At 40.9% G+C, this 24,672-nt stretch overlaps 2 protein-coding genes across 2 annotated transcripts in view; one reads left to right on the top strand and one right to left on the bottom strand.

Moving 5' to 3' along the window:
• Positions 1-490: 490 nt before the first annotated feature.
• Positions 491-3,623, top strand: hspe1 (heat shock 10 protein 1). The gene is made up of 4 exons (XM_072259617.1): positions 491-603; positions 1,648-1,812; positions 3,048-3,137; positions 3,445-3,623. Exons 1-4 carry the CDS (start codon positions 601-603, stop codon positions 3,493-3,495), a joined length of 309 nt encoding a protein of 102 aa, XP_072115718.1. The 5' UTR covers positions 491-600; the 3' UTR covers positions 3,496-3,623.
• Positions 3,624-12,301: 8,678 nt separating this feature from the next.
• rftn2 (raftlin family member 2) overlaps positions 12,302-24,672 on the bottom strand; it is a 61,110-nt gene continuing 48,739 nt past the window's right edge. The window contains exons 9-10 of the mRNA XM_072261612.1: positions 23,400-23,484; positions 12,302-14,668 (exon numbers count right to left, since the gene is read on the bottom strand). Coding sequence (XP_072117713.1) covers positions 14,408-14,668; positions 23,400-23,484 — 346 coding nt within the window. The 3' untranslated portion in view covers positions 12,302-14,407. The remainder of the gene's footprint in view (positions 14,669-23,399; positions 23,485-24,672) is intronic.

The raw sequence follows: 24,672 nt of genomic DNA, 5'->3' as shown, positions 1-24,672 counted from the left end.
CGTGAACACGTGAGTCTACAGCCGGGCGACTCGCTGCCGCCCCTTACTCTGCATAGCTCAATAATCGCCGGCCTTTGGACCCCACAGCTACTAAATAATCAGGTATTTTTCTTACAAATTGCAGCTTACCTACCGGAATTAAAGTATTTCTGAACTTCAGCTGCAAAACACCTGAATCAACCGACGCTAGGGCTAGAAATGAAAATAAGTTGTGTTCATATTCGCTTTCAGGGCTTCGCTTTCCAGAATCTTCCAGACGCATAGCGTAGGCAAGGTCAAAGTGCAATTATTTAAGCGAAATTGGTGTTATGCAATAATTTTATTTGCAATTCTTCTCCAAAAAAAAATTCTAAATTGCATATGCTTACATAGAGGCGTGGGTTGCGGTTGTGTGAATTTTATATATTTTTGGTGGGGATGCCCGAGGTTCTAGAAGTTGCGTTCTGATGAAATGCAGCCTTCTCCTGACGTTCGAGGTCACGCCGCCGGGTTCGAAGGCTATTTCTTCACGTGGAACGGCTGCCATAGTCGCCGCTGCGGAGAGGAGCTTGCTAACGAGCTGTGTGGTTCACAGGGCGTGCTCGAACTGAAAGAGGAGAAATGGTAAGCGTTAAAAGGCACGGTTCAAGCTTTCGCTATGTGCTCTATTGAGGGAGATTTTGCTAGGCTTGATAAAGCCAGTCTTTTATATGTGATGAGTGTAAGCGCTTGTGTGCCATAGAATTTTTTTTGCATGCTTTTAGTGGAGATTGTTTAAAAAAAAGTTAAATCCATTAGTATTGAAGTAAAGCCATTAACAACGATGGATATGATTACAGTCGGAATAGATAATAGTGATTTCTGATCCACGGTGGTATCAGAAACCAATTGGTAACATACTCGCTGTTGATGGAAGATGTTGATACATTATTGCTATCGTATCCTGAATTTTATTTGAACGACTGTGAATAGCTACTATTGTTAACGCACATTTTACATGGGTGACCTTGTGTGAGGTTGGGAGTGTCTACAAGGTCAAATGCTCATTTTTAAACATTGTGGTGAGGGGGGCTTGCCTTAAGAAAAAAAACAAAGTTTGTTATTTATTATGAATCTTCACTAAGAATGTTGTGATTTTTTTTCCCGTGTTAACATCTTCATGCGATTTCCCCCCACTTTTAATGTTACTACACATACTACTGAGCCAGTCTATAATCGAAAATGTCTTTCACACGTGCTTTTATAATACCATTTCACCGACTTCTATCTTACGTTGTTAAAAGAAACGTTACAAGCTTTGTTGTTTATCAAGAATCTTCTCTTGAGAAATGCCTTTGTAATTTTCCCATGTTCACATTTTCCGGCGATTTTTTTTTCCCGCCTGTAATGTTAACACTGATACTACTGAACCAGTCTGTAATCGAAAATGTTTTTTAAACGTGCTTTTCTTCATCTAATTTTAGTGACTTCTATTTTATTGTTTCAAGTTTAAAAACAAGCTACAAATATGGCAACAATTTGCCCAACTCACTGTAACTGAATAATGTTGATGGTTATTCATAAATGTAATGACAATGTTAAGGAATGTGGGTTTATAATGATTTTTAAGGAATGTATTTTGTAATCTTGGTTAATAAGTTACTGAATTTCTTTTGCTTATTTCAACAGGCAGGTCAAGCATTCAAAAGGTTTCTTCCCCTCTTTGACCGTGTTCTGGTGGAAAAAGTTGCAGCAGAAACCATGACGAAAGGTGGCATTATGATTCCAGAAAAGTCTCAGGGAAAAGTTTTGCAGGCAACAGTGGTGGCAATTGGACCAGGGAGTCGAGTAAAGGTTCGCCTCTACATAAAGTGACTCCTTGTTTAACCACATTCTCCGGATCCCAAATAAATTTCACTTTCCCTGTTTCAATATCTGGCAATTTTTTAACATTAAACTCAGTTGTAAGCTAAGTGAAGTTTTCTGATTGTTAGAGAAAGGAATTTCCTGGTCTCATAGCTCAAAATTTGGTTTGAAAAATGAGTAATGTTGCACTCTAAGGAAATGTAACCCTAATGGAAGTTTCAAAGTGTGCACTATCTCTCAAAACAAAAATAGTGTTGCAGTTGTAGTTTTACTGCAGAGGCTCTTAGTGAATGTTTGTTATTCTTTGTGTTGAAAATGTACTCAAATCTTATTCATAGAAACATAGAAAATAGGTGCAGGAGTAGGCCATTCGGCCCTTTGAGCCTGCACCACCATTCAGTATGATCATGGCTGATCATCCAACTCAGAACCCTGCACCAGCCTTCCCTCCATACCCCCTGATCTCTTTAGCCACCAGGGCCATATCTAACTCCCTCTTAAATATAGCCAATGAACTGGCCTCAACTGTTTCCTGTGGCAGAGAATTCCACAGATTCACCACTCTGTGTGAAGTTTTTCCTAATCTCGGTCCTAAAAGGCTTCCCCTTAATCCTCAAACTGTGACCCCTCATTCTGGACTTCCCCAACATCGGGAACAATCTTCCTGCCTCTAGCCTGTCCAATCTCTTTAGGATTTTATACATTTCAATCAGATTCCCCCCTCAATCTTCCAAATTCCAATGAGTACAAGCCTAGTTCATCCAGTCTTTCATCATATGAAAGTCCTGCCATCCCAGAACCTTCTTTGTACTCCCTCTGTGGCAAGGATGTCTTTCTTCAGATTAGGGGACCAAAACTGCACACAATACTCCAGGTGTGGTCTCACCAAGGCCCTGTACAAGTGCAGTAGTACCTCCCTGTTCCTGTACTCGAATCCTCTTGCTGTAAATGCCAGCATGCCATTTGCCTTTTTCACCGCCTGCTGTACCTGCATGCCCACTTTCAATGACTGGTGTATAATGACACCCAGGTCTCGTTGCACCTCCCCTTTTCCTAATCGGCCACCATTCAGATGATAATCTGTTTTCCTGGTTATTCCATCTGTAAATGAGGTAATTATCTGTAACATTCTTTGGAATGTGGGCTTTTTTTTTAAGTGATTTAGGATAGTTGTCGTAAGATGGAGCAGTGATGGACACGAACTCATTTTCTTTTTTTTTTAGAATGGAGATGTACAGCCAGTTAGTGTAAAAGTTGGTGAAACCGTTCTACTCCCTGAATATGGAGGAACTAAAGTGGTTTTAGAAGATAAGGTTAGTACTATTATCCACATTTTGAAGATGAATAAGTTATTTTCCTTGACACCTCCTACACTGCTGTAGTAAGACTACTAGATGGTTCCTTACTACCTACCTTGTTGTGATCTTTCTCTTCATTTACCGACACTCCACTTTCTTTCTGGCAGTTGCACTTCATTCAGCATAGTTACTGTTTTACCTTGTTGTACCTCAATGCACTGTAATGATTTAATCTGTATGAACAGAATGCAAGATGAGGTCTTCTCTGTATCTAAGTACCTGTCAATAATCTGCATCTTTTCCTTTTTTTCCTCCCCTTCAGGATTACTTCTTGTTCAGGGACGGAGATATTCTTGGAAAATACACAGAATAGACGTTGGACGCTGCAGTCAGTTTCACGAACTGACCATTCTGTGAACTACTTGTCTTTTTGTTCCAGTCTGTAAATAACTTTTATTTTGAACTTTGGTACAGTATAATAAAATCAACAGTAAACCTGAAGTTTCTCTATCCTGTTTTGAGGTGTTTCTACTTACACTGGAAGTATAAACTAGTGAATAAAATTCTTGAACTGTAAGGGTTCTTGTTCACAGCTTAAGATTTTATTTCCCCCAAGAACAGTAGATAAACCAAAGGCTGTAATTATGCCCTTGGCAACTTGGCCAGTTGCTCAATAACTATAGTTCAGGTCATTCAACCTGCATGAATACAGCCAAACAGATGTGTTGCTGTGGGCCAAGGTGCAAAACACTACCACCAAGAACACACAGAGCACAAGGCACATTTAGCATGGAAACAAGGTCACAAGCAATAAGGTACTGGTACAGTAGAGTCACATAAAATATAGTCCAAGACCCTAAGTTCATGAACATCGTAGCAGTCTGCAGTCGAACAGAATAAGCCTCGTTTTCTGCGGAGTGAACACTGGGGCAGCACCAACTTTAACTTAGATGCTGCACCACACTGTCTGCCAATAAATCCGTGAATTAGACTCGCAGCATTCCACAAGAAAAGCGACTAAGACTTGCTGTTAGACTGCACGCCACCTTTGTGGACAAATTCCTGATACAGGCAGCCAGCACAATTTGCACCAAGTCCAGCTTTGTCAATTTGCCAATGTGAAACTCACTGCTGGGGTATACCTGTGGTATTCTTACCTTCCAGGATATAGTGATTGTTTTAATAAAAAAAAACTTTCAAAGGCAATAACACCTTTGTTGAGCCCTGTAGAAGCTGCTGCAGATACAGATGAAATGTATATTGAATGTGGTTCAATTTATTGTAGGGATTTGGATTTTTATCACTTAAAAGGAATAATAGTAAAACTTTATTATACTGATTAATTTTATTTCTGAATCAACTGATTTCACTAAGATCAGAATCAGGTTTAATATGAAAGCAGCATTGCAATACGTAATGAAAAGCTACGAATTACAGTAAGGGAAAAAAATCTAAATTAAGTAGTGTGACAAAATAGTGAGGTAGTGTACACGGGTTCCTTGTTTTCAGAAATCTGAAGGTGAAGATTGAAGCTGTGCCGTCTTGCTGCACCTGGTTGTGATGGGAGTTAAATAGTGATAGGAGGAGCAGACTAAGAATATTCCTAACCCCTGTGATAGCTGAAAGAGATGCTGAAGCACTTGCACCATTTTCAAGCAGAAGAGCCCATTAGATAGTTCACTTTCGTTTCTTTGCAATCCCTGTAGTTACAGGACCCAGCTTCGTCTAATTGACTCCTGGAGATGTGAAACAATGGCTATGGATGAGAAAACATATTAGTTGCAATATTTATTTTGTTTAGAGGTACAGTATGGAATGGAACCTTCTGGCCCTTGGAGTGGTGCTTCTCCAGAAACCCCCAATTAACCCTAGTCTAATCCACATGACAATTTACAATGGCCAATTAACCTACCAGTGCTGTGGGGGTGGGGGGGGAAACCAGAGCACCCAGAGAAAACCACACATTCAGGGAGAGGCTGGAATTGAACTCTTCACTCTGACGTCCTGAGCTGTAACAGTGTCGTGCTAACCGTGATGCTATCGTGGTATTGAAGATGTGCTTCAGCATTAGCTGTTCTAGTACAGTTGTAATAGTGGCATCTACTAGAATGGGTGGTTCACAAAAGCAAGACAAGTCCAGCTTTGCTAGTTACCAGCTTGTCAGCCTACTTGTCAATAATCTGTTCAGGTTGGTTAATGTAACTATCAAAATAAATGAACTGGATTTCAAAGATAGAAACGTCGTGACTGGCAGCATTAAGAAACCATCCTGATAAAACCAAAATCAGAGGGAAACGCTACAGTGTCCGAAATTGTAGCTTACACAAAGGAAGATGTTATGGTGGTAGAGGTCAATATTCCCTATCCCTGGTCAACACTGCAGGAGTACTTGAGGGTGGTATCTTAAGCACAAGTGTGGTTAACTGCTTTGTCAATGACTTTTTAACAAGGTCAGAAGTGAGGATGCTGACTGATAAATGTTCCTTTGCAACCACTCACTGAATGAACCATCTGTGCAAGATAACAGAAGCATTGACTGCTAAATGCAAATATCCAACAGGAATGAAAGCACCTAACAGAATTTAACAGCACAGGCCCAGCGACAAATGCCCATTTACTCCACTCATTTTATTCTTCCTCAGTTCCTAAACTTCCAACCAAATTCTACCATTCACCCACACACAATTCACTCCCACAAGTGGCAGAACTAGTTTTTCTCTCCCCACTTCTGGTAATTGTTCTCGCAAGTGCCTTTGATGCCATTTATTAAGGTTCCATGGAGGTATGCTTACCCTATCCAATGATTTTTGTGTATTTTATAATTTATGTACAAAATTCACTTATGGGCCTCTGTAGAGCAGCAAATTTTCTGATAAAAGATTTCAATTGTGTCCAGCTGAAGATTTGGAAATGTGAAGCCATTCACTTTGCCCCTCCTGGCACATATAGTCTCTTGGCAACTAATACCATCTTCCTTTCTGATCCATCCCCTCAAGCCAAACTCACGTGCTTTAAACTCAGACTGCACTTGAAGATGAACTGAATAACCAACTACATACCTTCCCCATCACAAGGATCAATTTCAGCTGGGTAGCAGTAAAGATTCAAGATTGTTTAATGTCATTTCCTGTACACAAGTGTAAAGGAGAATTAAATACTGTAATTGTTAGACCAGATCCAATGCAGCACAAAAAGAACACAATAATAATAAATACATAAAATAGCTTAATATAAATAGATTGATTGTATGTCCATAAAGTGAGGCTAGGCACAGGAGTGTCTGTGCATAAAGTGACTGACTGGAAATGATAAAGTGGTGGTTGGAGATGTGGAGGGGTGGATTAGTGGGTGGAGGTGTTGATAAGTCTTATTGCCTGGGGAAAATAATTGTTTTTGTGAATGGTGGTCCTGGCTTCCTCCCCGATGGGAGTGGGACAAACAGCCCATAAGCAGGGTGGGTGGGATCCTTCATGATGTTACTGGCCCTTTTCCAGCACCTTTCGGTATAAACGTCCTTCATGGTGGGTAGGCTAGTGCCTGTGATGCATTGGACAGTTCTACCCATTGTAGAGCCTTCCTGTCTGCCACAGTGCAGTTTCCATAGCAAAGAGTCTTGTGGTTTGTTAGGATGCTCTCTACTGCTCATCTGTAGAGTGACATGATTATGGATGTGCATAATCCAGCTCACTTCAGCCCTTCAGAAAGTAAAGGCACTGGCGAGATCTCCTGACTGTGTAGGATGTGTTCTGGGACTTTGAGGTGTTGTGTGTGATGTGCACTCCCAGGAGTTTGAAATTTCTTGCGTAGCCCACCTTTATCCCATGACAGCTGAAATATGCTCAAAACCCTCATCGTTCTATCCAGATTTGACAAAAGAACATTCAGAGCCAGAATCAGATTTAATATCACTGGCCTATGTCGTGAAATTTGTTGTTTTGGGGCAGCAGTACATTGCAATACATAATAATAAAATCTATAAATTACAATAAGAGGTATCTGTAAAAAATGAAAAATTAAATCAGTAGAAAGAGAGAAAAAATAGGGAGGTAGTGTTCATTATCCATTCAGAAATCTGATAGCAGAGGGATAGAAACTGTTCCTGAAATGCTGAGTGTGTGTCTTCAGGCTTCTGTTCTTCTTCACTGATGGTAGCAATGAGAAGACGGCATGTCCTGGGTGATGGGGATCCTTTAGGGTGGATGCTGCCTCTTTGAGGCATCGCCCTTTGAAGGTGTCCTGGATGCTGAGGAGGCCAGTGCCCATGATTGAGCTGGCTGAGTTTACAACTTTCTGCAGCTTTTTCCAATCTTATGCAGTGACCTCCCTCCCACCCCCCCCCCCCATTCCATCTGATGATGCAGCCAGTTAGAATGCTCTCCATGGTACATCTGCAAAAATTGCAAGAGTCTTTGGTGACATACCAAATCTCCTCAAACTCCTAATGAAATATGGCCACTGTTGTGCCTTCCTTGTACTTAAATGAATATGTTGGGTCTAGGATCAGAGATGTTGACACCCAAAAACTTGAAGATGTTCATCCTTTCCACTGCTGATCCCTCAATGAGGACTGGTGTGTGCTCCCTTGGCTCCCCTTCCTGAAGTCCACAATCAATTCCTTGGTCTTTCTGATGTTAATTGCAAGGTTGTTGTTCTTAGCTCTCCTAACTGACTCCATTGAAAAAGCAAATCCAAAACTGTGCGACTGAGACTGTTAACTATTTTATCTCCAACTGGAGAGTGTCGTGGTTAAGGGTCGAAACACTCTGTGAAGGTTGGGAACCACCTGATGACATCTGCTCCTGTATGAAGGCTATGGTTACCTTATAAGGTAACTGGAGAATGCACCCTAACAGGTGTATGTAACAAGTTAACTATTTTATAGACCAAATATAAATCTTGGTCTTAAATATGTTTATTAAGACTGAGATTTATATTTGGTCTATCAGAGAGCTATTCTTATAACTCTCATTAATTTGCACTCCACAGCTCTCTGGACTGGGAATTCCAGAGTCAGAACACTGAAAAAAGAAATTCCTTATTTTCAGTTTAAATGGGTGATCACTTAGTCTGAAACTGTTCCTCAAAGTCCTGGACTCTTCCACGAAGAGAGGTATCTTCTCTGGTTCTATCCTTTCCTCTTCATTCTTTTATATTTTAATAAGCTCACCTTTCATTCTTCTAACACCAATGAGCCCAAACAGCACATTGTCTCGTAAGAGTGCACCTTATTAGAATCAATGAACAACTCATTTGCCTTCTGTGAATGTATTCTTCTCCCTCTTGTCAGAACTATATGCAATCCTCAAAGTGAGGTGTCACTGACATTCAAGATTCATCGCAAGACTTCCTTTCTTCCATCCACTTGAAATAAACACCACAATTCTAATAACCCACGTACCTTCCCAGTTCCCTCTATACATTTTCCTCCATTCAATCAGGAGTTTCAGGAACAGTTCAAACGTTTTCAGATGTGACTGTAATTTTTTGGGTATGTTGAATTTTGGTAATTGGTATGAAACATTAAAATTCCAAATGGCCTTTGTGTCTGCTGCAGCTTAACTTCAGTGAGAGCAAGATCATTAAAATCAGCTTTCAGATTGGTGAAGAACTGTTCAGTTGCACGCTGAAAGCCTGCAGTCTGCATGGGTTAAAGACAAAAGACTGGGAATGTGTTTCCCAGTTCTAAAATTTCCCAGAGTAAAGTTTTCCATATTTAATTCAAATTGGATGATTGAGTTGAAAAATAGTGAAAGGTGGGCAAAATGTAAAATTGTGATACAATGGGATGAGCCCAGAAAGTGGACATTCACTATTGATCTCTCCAAACTGACATATTGGTTTCAACAAATTAAGTGAATTGTACTTAGTACCAAGAAAAAAATGTGAAGACTGGGTAATTGAACGTTTAACTGAATTGCCCTGTACCCAGTCTATACATGATACTACACCATTCTAAACTGTCACTCTGCACCCACACGACGGACGCCCAAATACACAAAACCTTCACACCTCCCTTTTCACACCCACACTACAGACACCCAAATACACACAACCTTTACACCTCCCACTCTGCACCCACACGACAGACACCCAAATACACACAACCTTCACACCTCCCTCTCTGCACCCACACGATGGACACCCAAATACACACAACCTTCACACCTTCCTCTTCACACCCACACTACAGACACCCAAATACACACAACCTTCACACCGCCCTCTTCACATCCACACTACAGACACCCAAATACACACAACCTTCATACCTCCCTCTCTACACCCACACGACGGACACCCAAATACACACAACCTTCACACCTCCCTCTCTGCACCCACACTACAGACACCCAAATACACACAACCTTCATACCTCCCTCTTCACACCCACACTACAGACACCCAAGTTACACCCAAATAATGAACTTAAATCAGCATTGTCTGGTCTTCCAGTTAACTGTGGTTCAAGATTCTTAGGAACCCATTGTTCAGAGCTTGCATTTTACATTAAATCCACAATTCATATTTGAATCTGAAGACTGGTGTCTGAAGTCAGTTGCTGAAGTTATTTGCTTTATATGCTAACCCCCCAAAAAATGCTCCAACAGTTTCTTCCTCTACATTGGTGCCAACATACTTAGAGCACAGTCTCATGAAAATGTGTAAACATTAACAGTGTACTGATGACACAGGTCATGTATTGATTTTTTTGATGCATCAGCACTATTCTTTCAACATCAAGTTCCACTTGAAAAAAAATCATATGTAAATTCATCTGTTGCTTTCTAAAATTCTGTAAAAAAAGAGCAAGGAAAATGTGAAATGTATAAAAATTTGATAACATTTTAAAAGGAAAATGACCCAATGGCTAATTTAACCTAATCAGAGAGAGTAAAAAATTGTCATTCCTAGCTTCTGATTTGAAACTGCCAATCACATGTATAGTTGTTATTCCTGTGATTTTGATACAGGAATTTGGGAAGGGGAAGGGGAAGGGGAGAAAATTACCACAAGAAAACAGCATCTGTCTTCAAAGACCCCACCATTCAAGCCGTGACCTCTTCTCGCTACTACCATCAAGCAGGAAATACAGAAGCCTTCAGTCCCACACCACCATGTTCACGAACAATTGTTACAGTACCCCACCATCCTCAGGCTCGTGAACCAGCATGGAAAACTTTATTCCCCACGACGCTGAACTGATTCTATGACTCACTTTTAAGAACCTCTTTACAACTCATGTTCTCAGTATTATTTATTTGCACAGTTTATCTGTTTTTTGCACATTGGTTCTTTGTCAGTCTTTGTCTATGTATAGTTTACTGTAAAATTCTACTCTATTTTTCCTGTAAATGCCTGTACAAAAATGAATGTCAAGGTAGTATATAACATACACGTACTTTGATAGTAAATGTATTTTGAGCTTTGAGGGGGTTAAGTAAGAAGGGGTGAAGAGTCAACATCATGAATATAAATTGTATGTTGAACTCAACTGAGAATGTTTAACTTATTTACATGATATCGACCTTGTAGGATGAACAATGAATGATGAGTAAAATAGCAGAGATAAGAAGGAAAGAGATTTATTCCTTCTGGCTTCAGTGATAACACATTGTACGTGAGTCCTTGAGCAGACTTTAAGTGCAATATAGTTGATTACAGATCTGAAGGACACATGAGGAATTTACACAGATAATTGTTTCTACAATTTTAACAGTTTTCTAGATATATTTAATTGGGCAAATTGAACTGCATCTCTCCATAAACAATTTTTGAGTTACAAACAATTTTCTTGCTAATGTCTCCTATCTTATTCCAAGCCATTTCATCAGGCTAAACTTACCCTTTCACAATTTGGCATTCTGTTCAACACATACAGTACTGAGTTTTTAATCCTCTATACTATTCAACAGCAAGACTGTTCATTTCCATTTTCTTCATTCAATGCATCACTCACAAGGATGCTCCTGCATTTGTTCTGAGACTTGATGAAGTCAATTCTCTCCTGTCCGCCAGAGAAAGGAAGATCTCCCAGTGGCCACACATTTTAATTCCATGTCCCATTCCCATTCTAATATGTCTATCCACGGGCTCCTCTACTGTAAAGATGAAGCCATACTCAGGTTGGAGGAACAACACCTTATATTCCGTCTGGGTAGCCTCCAACCTGATGGCATGAACATTGACTTCCCAAACTTCCACTAATGCCCCACCTCCTCCTCGTACCCCATTTGTTATTTATTTATTTATTTAATCCCCCCCCCCCTTTTGTTTCTCTCTCTCTTTTTTTCTCCCTCTGTCCCTCTCACTATAACTCCTTGCCTGCTCTCCACCCTCCGGGCTCCCCTCCCCCCTTCTCTCTCTCCCCAGGCTTCCCGTCCCATGATCATCTCCCTTCTCCAGTCTAGTATCCCTTTTGCCGATCAACTTTCCAGCTCTTAGGTCCACCCCTCCCCTCCTGTCTTCTCCTATCATTTTGGATCTCCCCCTCCCCCTCCTACTTTCAAATTTCTTACTACCTCTTCTTTCAGTTAGTCCTGACGAAGTGTCCCAGCCTGAAACGTCGACTGTACCTCTTCCTATAGATGATGCCTGGCCCGCTGCGTTCCACCAGCATTTTTTGTGTATGTTGCTTCAATTCTCTCCTTGTTGGCTCTCTTCTTCCAAATATCTCAAATCACCACATAAAACTACGTTAAATCAGGTCTCATCTTGTTCACCTGCGGTAAATCTCAGTATTTTAAATTCCTCAGTATCCTGACCTGAACTGTTTGCGATTTGGGAACAACATTTCTGATGCCAGTTGTGTATTAGGTTGCTAACTTCTTTGCTTCAAAATTTGTGCCATATTTAGACTAATAACAGCATGACTGGTCGCAGGAGTGAACGTGTTTGTAGGAAAGACTGTGGAGGGATTAATCATCAATTACTGTTGTGCTATGTTGGTGAAAGTAATGGGAATGAAAATCTATGTTTTAAAATTATATAACAAGGCAGTCCCAAGCATGTTCAGCATTACTTTATGGGTTCTCTGAATTGATGCACAAATAGTAAAATATATGCTCAATAGCACCCAATCGTTGTTACATTTTGTATACATTTTTGAATATTTTATTTGTTTTATAATTAAAGTCGACAAAGATTTCATTTTCAAAATGTGTCAACAGTTTATTTGGACTCTGCATACAACCTTTACAGCTTTAAATAAGTAAATAGAAAATATTGTGTAAAAACATGAAAATAACACTATGGTAAAACAAATATAACATGGAAAAACAAGTTTTGTCATAAAAACACCAAAGGAGGGTAACTAATGGTCTTTCAAATTAATACCAACCATGCTATGCAGCATTTTATATTTAAGCAAACAGAAGATCATTAACACATTATTCTAATAACTATAGCCATAACAGCATTATAATTTGCTTTGCTGCTAAAGTACATTTTGTTGAAACCTTCTGACAATCATTTGGTGAGCTTGTCACCCTGCTGTGATGATACCAAAACTCAACCGTTTTCTTGACACTATAGTTTGTGTTATTTTAATTTATTTTACAGTATGTATGTATCAAAAATAATGGCAGACTGTGATTTAATTGCAGCACTTACATTAAATCATCCAAAATCCAGCTTTATCAAACTTACAAATACCCGTAATGTGTATTACATGGTTTGATATTAGTAAACCGTTTCCCTCTATAACGTCAAACAACACAAAAACAACACAGCTTCAGCTTCATTTACTCTCTGCCATTCCATTCTATCACACTAACAAAGTGATAAGCTTCAGTTTCATGAAACCCATTAAACCTCGCTTCTAAATAGTAACTTATAGTTAAAAACTTTAACAAATTCAGCAGATTTAATTAATAATATTATACAAAAATGCAGACATTTACCTCATTCCACTTAAAATTAGGTTGTTTTGTGATGATTGTAAGGATAATTTCAAACTAGAAATTTTGATAAACAGCTCCATTATTTTTATTTATCTTTGTCAATTTGGTCTAACAGAAAATTGCCACACATACTTAAGGTGCATCTTGTAGTCATCCAAATGCAGCTGCATTCCCAATTTTTCTTCCTATCAATGACTTTTCATTTTAAGTCATTGACAGACTTACTTTATTGCTGGACATCTGCATGGGTGCATTCCAATTTTGCATCCTATTAACAATGCAAGTATAACATGTCCATGATGACTCTGGAATTATTGTTCTAAAGCTGGGGTTCCCAACCTGATGTCCATGAACTCCTCGGTTAATGGTAGAGGTCTGTGGCATTAAAAAGGTTGGGAACCCCTGTTCTAAAGGATGGATGACTATTACTCTCATTTGTACGCGTTCTTCAATGTTATAACATATAATCAGCAATTGTGCAGAGTAAGGAATAAGAAAGTACACTGTGATGCAGGTTCAGGACATGATTTATCTGAGTATTTCAATTGTATAAAAATTGATGCAAAGGCTCTTTATAAAGGACAACCATAATATTTTGTTATTTTCCTAATGAACTGAGGAAATGAATAAGTTAACTGAGGGAATTTTGTACTGACACCAGTGCCAGACTGGATTATAAAATACCTCTCAGTGCATTGGAAGTTAATAATTCCATCAGTAGGTCTAGCTGATATTAAAGGGACAGACTAACAGTATTTTTTTTAACAACTCATTATGACAAATACATTACTTGGCAGGGCAACTACCATTACTTCTTTGATGAACAGTGCTCCAGATTCAAATAGATAATGCATTGAGAATATCATTTTGTGTGAACATGTTCTTAAATGATAGAAGTATAAAAAAAATCAAAGAACTGTACAAACAGCAATGAAAAGAAAAGAGATTACTTATAATTAAAAATATCAGCACACACAATATAAATTGAAGAAATAGCAAAAAATCACTTGAAAATAATAAAGTAAAATATAAATATTTATGGATATCTAAATATTCCTTTTCCTGCGGATGCTTTTACTAAATAAGTAGAAAGTAGTTTTAAAACAGAGTTGAAGTTTTTCCTAAGGATAAATCATGACTGATTTGTTAAAGAAACGGACTCTATCATCTTAGAACCTGACAGACTAAACTATTCATTGACATGTTTTTTGTAAGCTTACATAAAAGTAAAAAAAAGAAAGTAAAAAAGAAAAATACATTTTCAAACACATTTTCTGTTCAAAGCAAAATTCTTCATGTTTCAGCTAAAGCTATTCACTCTCAGTAACATAAGATCGAGGAAGTCTGGTTATCTTTAAATTGTTACTTTTTGAAACAAGAACAGTGTCAGATGCAGGTAACCTGAGGTGTTTCTTCTTCTTGATCTAGCTGCCCATCATCCAAGTCTCTGAGAACACTCATGCTGCTGGGCGTCCCTGAAAAGCCATCAAATTGACTGGATGGCTCTCTGAGCCAGGGGGTTTTCTCAGCAGCAGTACAGGAATGTTCAGCAGATTCCGAAGGCTTATTTTTACCAGTGTTCACACCCACATTTCGGTTCCAGCTTCTGCTTTTCTCATTAGCTTTTGGTTGCTGAGTAGATCTTTTCTGTAAGGTAAGTCTTAGTAGCTCAGCTTGTCAAAGCAAAAGGAGGACTATTTTTTTCTTTGCTTAAAGCTAACCACATTGAAAGCTAATTCTTAATCTCAGCAGTTAAAGCAGCTGCCTCCTCATCCACCGTTATTCTATTCTACTGTCAATGTAGTCCTATCTACATTTGCTGTGGCCACTTTACCTTCTTTGCTAACCATTTGAAGTTAGCTCTGGATACCACCATCCCGAGAAACCCTGTGCAGTACCTAGCTGTGGTGCTGACACTCGGATCCTGAGACTCAATGGCCATGTGATCATGGAGCAGAAAGAAAACCATTTTAAAAACAAGCTTATGCTTGGTGTCACCTGTAACACCATTTTTTAATAGGAGATTCAACTAATGAGTATAAAAAGGTAATTAGAATATAATTATATTGTGTGGGAAGATCAACATGTGAACAATGGGCTAACGAGAATTCTTTATTCTCTAAAACATACATAAGAAATGTCCGAACAACTTAAACAAAATGTGGAAACTTAGGCAACACACATCAAAGTTGCTGGTGAACGCAGCAGGCCAGGCAGCATCTCTAGGAAGAGGTACAGTCGACGTTTCGGGCCGAGGCCCTTCGTCAGGACTAACTGAAAGAAGAGCTAGTAAGAGATTTAAAGTGGGAGGGGGAGGGGGAGATCTGAAATGATAGGAGAAGACAGGAGGGGGAGGGATGGAGCCAAGAGCTGGACCGTTGATTGGAAAAAGGGATATGAGAGGGTCATGGGACAGGAGGCCCAGGGAGAAAGAGAAGGGGGAGGGGGGAAAAAGACCCAGAGGATGGGCAAGGGGTAGAGTGAGGGGGGACAGAGAGAGAAAAAGAAGAGTGAGAGAAAGAATGTATCTATATAAATAAATAACAGATGGGGTACGAGGGGGAGGTGGGGCATTAGCGGAAGTTTGAGAAGTCAATGTTCATGCCATCAGGTTGGAGGCTATCCAGACGGAATATAAGGTGTTGTTCCTCCAACCTGAGTGTGGCTTCATCTTTACAATAGCGGAGGCCATGGATAGGCATATCAGAATGGGAATGTGACGTGGAATTAAAATGTGCGGCCACTGGGAGATCCTGCTTTCTCTGGCGGACAGAGCGTAGGTGTTCAGCGAAATGATCTCCCGGTCTGCGTCGGGTCTCGCCAATATATAGAAGGCCACATCGGGAGCACCGGATGCAGTATATCACCCCAGCCGACTCACCTGGAAGGACTGTCTGGGGCCCTGAATGGTGGTGAGGGAGGAAGTGTAAGGGCATGTGTAGCACTTGTTCCGCTTACAAGGATAAGTGCCAGGAGGGAGATCGGTGGGGAGGGATGGGGGGGGATGAATGGACAAGGGAGTCGCGTAGGGAGCGATTCTTGCGGAAAGCGGGGAGGGGGAGGGAAAGATGTGCCTAGTGGTGGGATCCCATTGGAGGTGGCGGAAGTTATGGAAAATTATATGTTGGACACAGAGCCTGGTGGGGTGGCAGGTGAGGCTAAGGGGAACCCTATTCCTAGTGAGGTGGTGGGAGGATGTAGTGAGAGCAGATGTGCGTGAAATGGGGGAGATGCGTTTGAGAGCAGAGGTGATGGTGGAGGAAGGGAAGCCCATTTCTTTAAAAAAGGAGGACATCTCCCTCGTCCTGGAATGAAAAGCCTCATTCTGAGAGCAGATGTGGTGGAGACGGAGGAATTGTGAGAAGGGGATGACATGTTTGCAAGAGACAGGGTGGGAAGAGGAATAGTCCAGATAGCTGTGAGAGTCAGTAGGCTTATAGTAGACATCAGTAGATAAGCTGTCTCCAGAGATAGAGACAGAAAGATCTAGAAAAGGGAGAGGGGTGTCGGAAATGGTCCAGGTAAACTTGAGGGCAGGGTGAAAGTTGGAGGCAAAGTTAATGAAATCAACGAGCTCAGCATGCGTGCAGGAAGCAGTGCCAATTCAGTTGTCAATGTAGCGAAGGAAAAGTGGGGGACAGATACCAGAATAGGTTTGGAACATAGATTGTTCCACAAAGCCAACAAAAAGGCAGGCAGAGCTAGGACTCATACGGGTGCCCATGGCTACACCTTTAGTTTGGAGGAAGTGGGAGGAGCCAAAGGAAAAATTATTAAGGGTAAGGACTAATTCTGCTAGATGGAGCAGAGTGATGGTAGAGGGGAACTGGTTAGGTCCAGAATCCAAAAAGAAGTGGAGAGCTTTGAGACCTTCCTGATGGGGGATGGAAGTATATAGGGACTGGACATCCATGGTGAAAATAAAGTGGTGGGGGCCAGGGAACTTAAAATCATTGAAAAGTTTCAGAGCATGAGAAGTGTCCCAAACATAGGTAGAAAGGGATTGAACAAGGGGGCATAAAACCGTGTCGAGGTATGCAGAAATGAGTTCCGTGGGGCAGGAGCAAGCTGAGACAATAGGTCTGCCAGGACAGGCAGGTTTGTGGATCTTGGGTAGGAGGTAGAAACGGGAAGTGCAAGGTGTGGGCTACCAACTTTATAGTTCCCACACCCCGCACTTCCCGATGTGGCCCTCTATACATTGGCGAGACCCGACGCAGACTGAGAGATCGTTTCGCTGAACACCTACGCTCTGTCCGCCAGAGAAAGCAGGATCTCCCAGTGGCCACACATTTTAATTCCATGTCCCATTCCCATTCTGATATGTCCATCCACGGCCTCCTCTACTGTAAAGATGAAGCCACACTCAGGTTGGAGGAACACCTTATATTCTGTCTGGGTAGCCTCCAACTTGACGGCATGAACATTGACTTCTCAAACTTCCGCTAATGCCCCACCTCCCCCTCGTACCCCATCCGTTATTTATTCTTATACACACATTCTTTCTCTCTCTCTCCTTTTTCTCCCTCTGTCCCTCTGACTATACCCCTTGCCCATCCTCTGGGTTTTTTCCCCCCTCTCCCTTTTCTTTCTCCTTAGGCCTCCTATCCCATGATCCTCTCATATCCCTTTTGCCAATCAACTGTCCAGCTCTTGGATCCATCCCTCCCCCTCCTGTCTTCTCCCATCATTTTGAATCTCCCCCTCCCCCTTCCACTTTCAAATCTCTTACTAGCTCTTCTTTCAGTTAGTCCTGATGAAGGGTCTCGGCCCGAAACGTCGACTGTACCTCTTTCTAGAGATGCTGCCTGGCCTGCTGCGTTCCCCAGCAACTTTTACGTGTGTTGTTTGAAATTCCAGCATCTGCAGATTGCCTCGTGTGTGTGGAAACTTAGGAACTGGAGCTCTGATCAGCAGGGGAGAAAATGGAGGCAGATGTGAAGATGGAAGACTAGACAGTTCTGTGTGTTTTTTAAGACAAGTATAATTGGATGTGAATACACATAATTTGATTCAAGGCGTTTTGTTCTGGGTTCTATGGTAATATGGCCATTGGATCTCTGGACGCTTGATAGTGATATGCAGGGCTATCTTCAAATGGTTAGTAGAGAGGGAAAGTGGCCACAACAACATAGGGTAGGTACAGTATCATAAGTCATTTTACAGTAGGCGATGTACGAAAACTTGGCCCATTATGGAAAAATCCCGTTGGTAGAAATTCAGCTTATTCCAATCCATGAACTGGAAAATCTTGGCGACAATTTGTATTTAGTACTGTTAATGTAGTAAAATATACAAAGATATATCACAGGAATATTATCAAATAAAATCTGACTCGTGGACAGATGACCAAATGTTTGATCAACAAACTAGGTATTTCCGAAAAGTCTTAAAGGAGGATGGAGAACGGAGAGGTGGAAGAAGGATGGCCAGAACTCAGCTCAAATGGAACCCCTGGATGGATTAATTAGATGCTGCCTAAAAGCCAGGAAGAACCACTATTTTTCTTGAGTCTCCAAAGAAAAATTAAAAAATATGTTTCTGTGCTGATGGTTCGAGGAACATAGTACTCAATTTAATGCTCCCAGTTACTTCAGAAGTCCAAAACAGTGTATTCGTGGGGACATGCGATATTGTCCACAATAATGTTCTAAACTCATTAGTGATGGAAAGATTCCTCTTCAATGTAACTCCCTTATTTAAAATGAGCTTAGTTATAAGCCAATATGGGGAGTTCGCTCAAAAAATTGTGTTTTGAAGATCCTTGACCTATTTTTTAGAGAATTGTGATTAATTGTGAAGAAACTTAATCTAAGGGAGAAAAGCCAAATAAAACTCAAGGTTCTAGAAAATGGTTGGTAATTTTACTGGTCATTGTAAATTGTCCCCTGATTAAGCTAGGATTAAATTGGGGGATTTAAATTGGCCTTCTCCTCTCAACAATACGTACTCCATTTTGAGCACATATGTACTCCAAATTGTTGGGGGGGGGGGGAACCTATCTGGGGGAAGCAACAGTGGCCGTGCCTCTGGCACTGAGTCTGGCCCTGTGGCTCAGAAGGGTGGGGAACTGAAAAGGATGGCAGCGGTAATAGGGCACTCTATCCTCGGGGGGCAGATAGGTGATTCTGTGGATGGGAAAGGGAAACAGTGGTGGTAGTTTGCCTTCCAGGTGCCAGGGTCTGAGATGTTTCTGGACATCCGCAGTATCCTGAAAAGGGAGGATGAGCAGCCAGAAGTCATGATACATATTGGTACCATTGACATAGGAAGAAAAAGGCAGGAGGTCCTGAAAAAAGGGAGTTAGGTAGGAAGCTGAGAAGCAGGACCTCAAGGGTAGTAATCCCAGGATTGCTGTTTGTGCCATGTGACAGAAAGGATGGGATTAGAATGAGATAGCAAATAAATGTGTGGCTGAAGAATTGGAGCAGGGGGCAGGGATTCAAATTTCTGGATAATTGGGACCTCTTCTGGGGCAGGTTGGACCTGAACAAAAGGGATAGATTGCACTTGAATTAGAGGGGGACCAATATTCTTGCGGGCAGTTTCACTAGAGCTGTTGAGAGTGGTTTAAACTAACACGGCAGGGGGGTGGGAACCAGTATGATAGAGCTGAGGGTAAGCCAGCAGTTGATGATGGGTGTAATATAAATGAAACAAAAGACAAGCCAATGATTGGGTACAAATGCAGACAGAGCAAAGAGTTAAATTGTACCACAGGGGCAAAATTCAAAAGAGTGAAGAATGTAGGACTGAAGGTGCTGTATTTAAGTGCGTGTAGCATTCGGAATAAGGTGGAAGAATGCATGGTACAATTAGAGATTGGTCAGTATAACGTTGTGGGTATCACTGAGTCATAGCTGAAAGAAGGCCATAGTTGGGAGCTTAACAACAAGGGATATACTTTGTATCAAAAGGACAGGCAGGAAGGCATAATCGATGCTGTGGCTATGTTGGTAAGAGATGGAATTACATCTTTAGAAAGAGGTGACATAGGGTCAGAGAGTGCTGATTCTTTGTGGAGAAATTAAGAAATCCCAAAGGGGAGAAAACATTATGGAAATCATACGTAGGACTCAAATAGTAGCCAAGATGTGGGGTTGAAATTGCAAAGGGAGCTGAAAAAGGCATGTAATAAGGGTAATGACACAATTGTAATGGGGGACTTCAATATGCAAAGGGATTGGGAAAATCAGACTGGTGTCGGATCGCAAGAGAGGAAATTTGTTGAATGCCTATGAGATGGCTTTTTAGAGCAGCTTGTGCTTGAGTCTACTAAGGAAAAGGCTAACTTAGATTGTGTAAAGACCCAGATCTTATTAGGGAGCTTAATGTAAAGGAACCCTTCGGAGGCAGTGGTCATAACATGATTGAATTCATACTGCAAGTTGAGAGGGAGAAGCATAAGTCACGTGTATCGGTATCGCAATGGAATAAAGGGAATTACAGAGGCATGAGAGAGGAGCTTGCCCAGGTGGATTGGAGGGGGATACTGGCAGGGATGACTGTAGAACAGAGACGCTGAAGTTTCTGGGAATAGTTCACAAGGCACAGGATAGATATGTCCCATAGAGGAAGAAGTTCTCAAATGGCAGGGGTAGGCAACCATGGCCGACAAAGGAAATTAAGGACTGCATAAAAGCCAAAGGAAAGGACATATAAGGTAGCAAAAGTGAGTGGGAAGGTGGATGATTGGAAAACTTTTAAAATCAAACAAAAGGCAAATAAAATGCTATAAGAAGGGAAAAGATGAAATATGATAATATAAAGCAGGATACCAAAAGTTTTTTCAGTCATGTAATGAGTGAAAGGGAGGTGAGGGTTGATATTGGACCACTGGAAAATGATGCTGGTGAGGTAGTAATGGGGAGACAAACAAATGGCAGATAAGCTTAATGGGTACTTTACATCAGTCTTCACTGTTCACAGTACACCTGCAGTGTGCCAGAGGTCCGTGAGTGTCAGGGAGGAGGAGTGAGTGCTATTGTTATTACAAAGGAAAAAAGTGCTAGGCAAACTCAAAGATCTTAAGGTGGATATGTCACCTGGATCAGATGAACTACATCCCAGAGTCCTGAGAGGTTGCTGAAGAGATAACCGATGCATTGGTCATAATCTTTCAAGAATCACTTGATTCTGCCATGATCCCGGAAGACTGGAAGATTGCAATGTCACTCCACTCTTTAAGAAGGGAGGAACACAAAAGAAAGGAAAGTATAGGCCAATTAACCTAACCTCAATGGTTGGAAAAGTGCTGGAGTCTATTATTAAGGATGTGGTTTCAGGGTACTTGGAGACTAATGATAAAACAAGTCAAAGTCAGAATGGTTTCTGTAAAGGGAAATCTTGCCTGAAAAATCTGTTCAAATTCTATGAGGAAGTAACAAGTAGGGTGGACTAAGGAGAGGCAATAGATGTCATTTACTTGGATTTTCAGAAGGCATTTGATAAGGTGCCACACGAGATAAAATCCAGTGGCGTCACAGGAAAGATGCTGGCATGGATAGAGAAATGGCTGACAGGCAGGAGGCAGTGAGTGGGAATAAAAGGGGTCTTTTTCGGTTGGCTGTTGGTGACTAGTGGTGTTCCTCAGGGACCACTATTGGGACTGCTGCTCTTCACATTGTTTGTCAATGATTTAGATAATGGAATTGATGGCTTTGTGGCAAAGTTTGCCAATGATACAAAGATAGGTTGAGGGGTAGGTAATGCTGAGGAAGCATTGCAATTGCAGCAGGACTTAGACAAATTGGAAGAATGGGCAAAAAAGTGGTGGAAGAATACAATGTTGGGAACGATACGATAATACATTTTTGTAAAAGGAACAATAGTACAGACGATTATCTAAATGGAGAGAAAGTTCAAACATCAGAGGTGCAGAGGAACTAGGGAGTGCAAGACTCCCAGAAGGTTAATTTACAGGCTGAGTGTCTAGGAAAGAAGGTAAATACAATGTTGGCCTTTATTTCAAGGGAAATAGAATATAAAAACAAGGAGATAATGCTAAGCCTTCATAAGACTCTAGTCAGGCTGCACTTAGAGTATTGTTAAAAGTTTTGGCCCCATAACTCAGAAAGGATGTATTGTCATTGGAGAGAGTCCAAAGGAGGTTCACAAGGATGATTCCAGGAATGAAGGGGTTAACATATGAGGAACATTTGGCAACTTTGGGCCTGTATTCACTGGAATTTAGAAGAATGCAGGGGATCTCACTGAAACCTACCGAATGTTAAAAGGACTAGATAGGGTGGATGTGGAGAGGATGTTTCCTATGGTGGGGGAACTAGAGGGTACGGCCTCAAAATTGAGGGGTGACTCTTCAGAGCAGAGGTAAGGAGGAATTTATTTTGCCAGAGAGTAGTAAATCTGTGGAATGCTCTGCCACAGACTGCATGGAGGCCAAATCCATGGGTATATTTAAGGCGGAAGTTGATCATTTCCTGATCAGTCAGGGCATCAAAGGATATGGCAAGAAGGCAGGAGTATGGGGTTGAATGGGGTCCGGGATCAGCCATGATGGAATGGCAGAGCGGATTCGATGGGCTGAATGGCCTAGTTCTGCTCCTATGTCTTATGGTCTTATGAATTGCTGAGCAGAATAGCTTGAAGGACGAGAAGGGCCTATTCCGCACTGTGTTTCAATAAATTAATAAAAATGCTACAGATTAGTGGAGAGCAAATACATAAGTAAATTGAAGTGAACTAGTCTTTAGCTATGTAACAGGATGACCTGTAAGCTCAGTGAAAAGATGAAAGAATCAGAACCTTTTTGATAGCTAATGTAAGATCAGGCTCATAAATACTGTGGTGCAGTTATGTGTGAATAGAACAAAATATCCGAAGAAAATCTGCAATATTTTTTTTTGGAAAAGCATTTTTAAAAGAAGTTCAACGTATCGCAATTTCCTTCTAGAATATAAATTAAATAAATTTGGAATAGAAATCTGTGGGTAAGTAAAAACCAATTTGATTCACAGATAACCTCTAGGTAAGGAAAATCTACTATTTTTACCTTCTAAGTGACTCCATGTGCACAATAATGTCACAGTCTCTCAGTTGCCTTTTGAAATGCCCTTGAGCTGGCTTTTCATTGTCAGAGCAATTTGGGATGGTTAAGAAAAATTCCACTTGCCAACCACATCCATATCTTATGAATGAATTAATATCTTGCATTTCCTCCACTCTAAATGCACCTGATTTTGGAAGTAATTTATACAAATTCTGATCTGTTTCCCTGAGACTGTAGATCTTGGAATTAGCATGGAAATTTCCTTTTTGTTCTTTTGTATTGGAAAGGTAGATTTCAAATGAGTGCTTTAAAGTCACAATAAATAGCATTCATAAATAAGATATTATGGTATTTTTCAATTTAACCTACCTCTGCTGTTTCCAGACACAGGTCATGGCTGGGCATGGCAGATCTCTGTAAGAATATCACTTGTTTCGTTGCTAAATTCCCTTCACTGCAAACATGAAGTAAATTACATTGATTATAAGATCTGCAAGATCACAACGATTAGTCTAGTATTAGGCGCAAAAAAACTCTTAGAAGCTGACAACAGAATGGTGGTAGGAACTGCCAGTTCGAGGAGTCAAGGAACATTCAAAGTGAGGAGAAAATGAGGAGAACCCCCTTCAATATCCCGTCTGCTGGCCGTGGTCTCTGCATAGCTTGCACCACCATTGTTGATCCTTACAGACGATGTGTGCTCCCTTCTTTCTATTCCAAATCTCTATAGCTGCAATTACAGATTCAAAGTGGAAGGCACAAGATCACAGCTTCCTTGTTAATTTCACTGACCCATCCATGTGACGAGAAGATAACGTGATGACCATAAAGGCAGTCGCTTCTCCATGATGGAGAATCCACATTGCTCTGCCCGTTTAAGACAGGGATGATAAAGATGAATGGACATAACTTGTTTTAAAAATGATATGCATCCTGTCTAATCTGTTCTTGAAATTGCCTGGGCCTGTTAATATAGAATCATAAAACTTTATAGCACTGAAGAAGCTCCATTATAATTGAGCAATGTTAAAAAAAACTTATTCCGATTTATCCCACACACAGCTCAGTCCATCGGCTTCTAGGTTACAGCCCATTAAATGTTCATCTGGGTGCTTTTTAAATGTGATGAGGGTTTCTGCTTCTACCAGGGTTTCAGGCAGTGAGTTACAGACCTTCATCACTTTGGAGTGGAAAAGATAATTCCTCAGCTCCCTTTATGTCCTTATACGACTTATCTCAAATATATTCTCCCAAGTCATTGGCCTCTCTAAGGCAATATGTTCTTCCTATTCATCTGTTTGAGGGTAGCCGGCAAGCTCATACCCTGATGAGATAGGGACATGCCTGTCCTTGCATGCAAAGTCAGTTCCAGCAAACTGGGTGGATGAGATCTGCAGTGAGATCCAATGGCCAAGAAGGTGGCTCTGCAATGCGTTGCTGAGAGCAAAGAGCACAACGAGGCACAGAAGTCATGGCCATCCACTGCAACCAAGGAACACCCCCAATTATGATGTTTGTTTATACCACTGGACCCAGACCTCCGAGATTGAGAGAGTGGAGCTTCCCCAGTACAGTGGCTTTTCCACTTTTAAAACTTTCCCATACAGGTTTCCTATCATCGTTGGACATGACGGACAACCAC

The sequence above is a fragment of the Mobula birostris genome, chromosome 6 (assembly GCF_030028105.1).
Source record: "Mobula birostris isolate sMobBir1 chromosome 6, sMobBir1.hap1, whole genome shotgun sequence".
Classification (NCBI taxonomy): Eukaryota; Metazoa; Chordata; class Chondrichthyes; order Myliobatiformes; family Myliobatidae; genus Mobula; species Mobula birostris.
Note: the sequence above shows the minus strand (reverse complement) of the source record. Positions and strands in the feature narration are given on the sequence as shown.

Coding starts and splice junctions, on each gene's coding strand:
- hspe1 (XM_072259617.1), top strand. Junction 1,813..3,047: donor GACCAGGGAGTCGAGTAAAG/GTTCGCCTCTAC, acceptor TTTTTTTTTTAG/AATGGAGATGTACAGCCAGT. Junction 3,138..3,444: donor AAGTGGTTTTAGAAGATAAG/GTTAGTACTATT, acceptor CCTCCCCTTCAG/GATTACTTCTTGTTCAGGGA.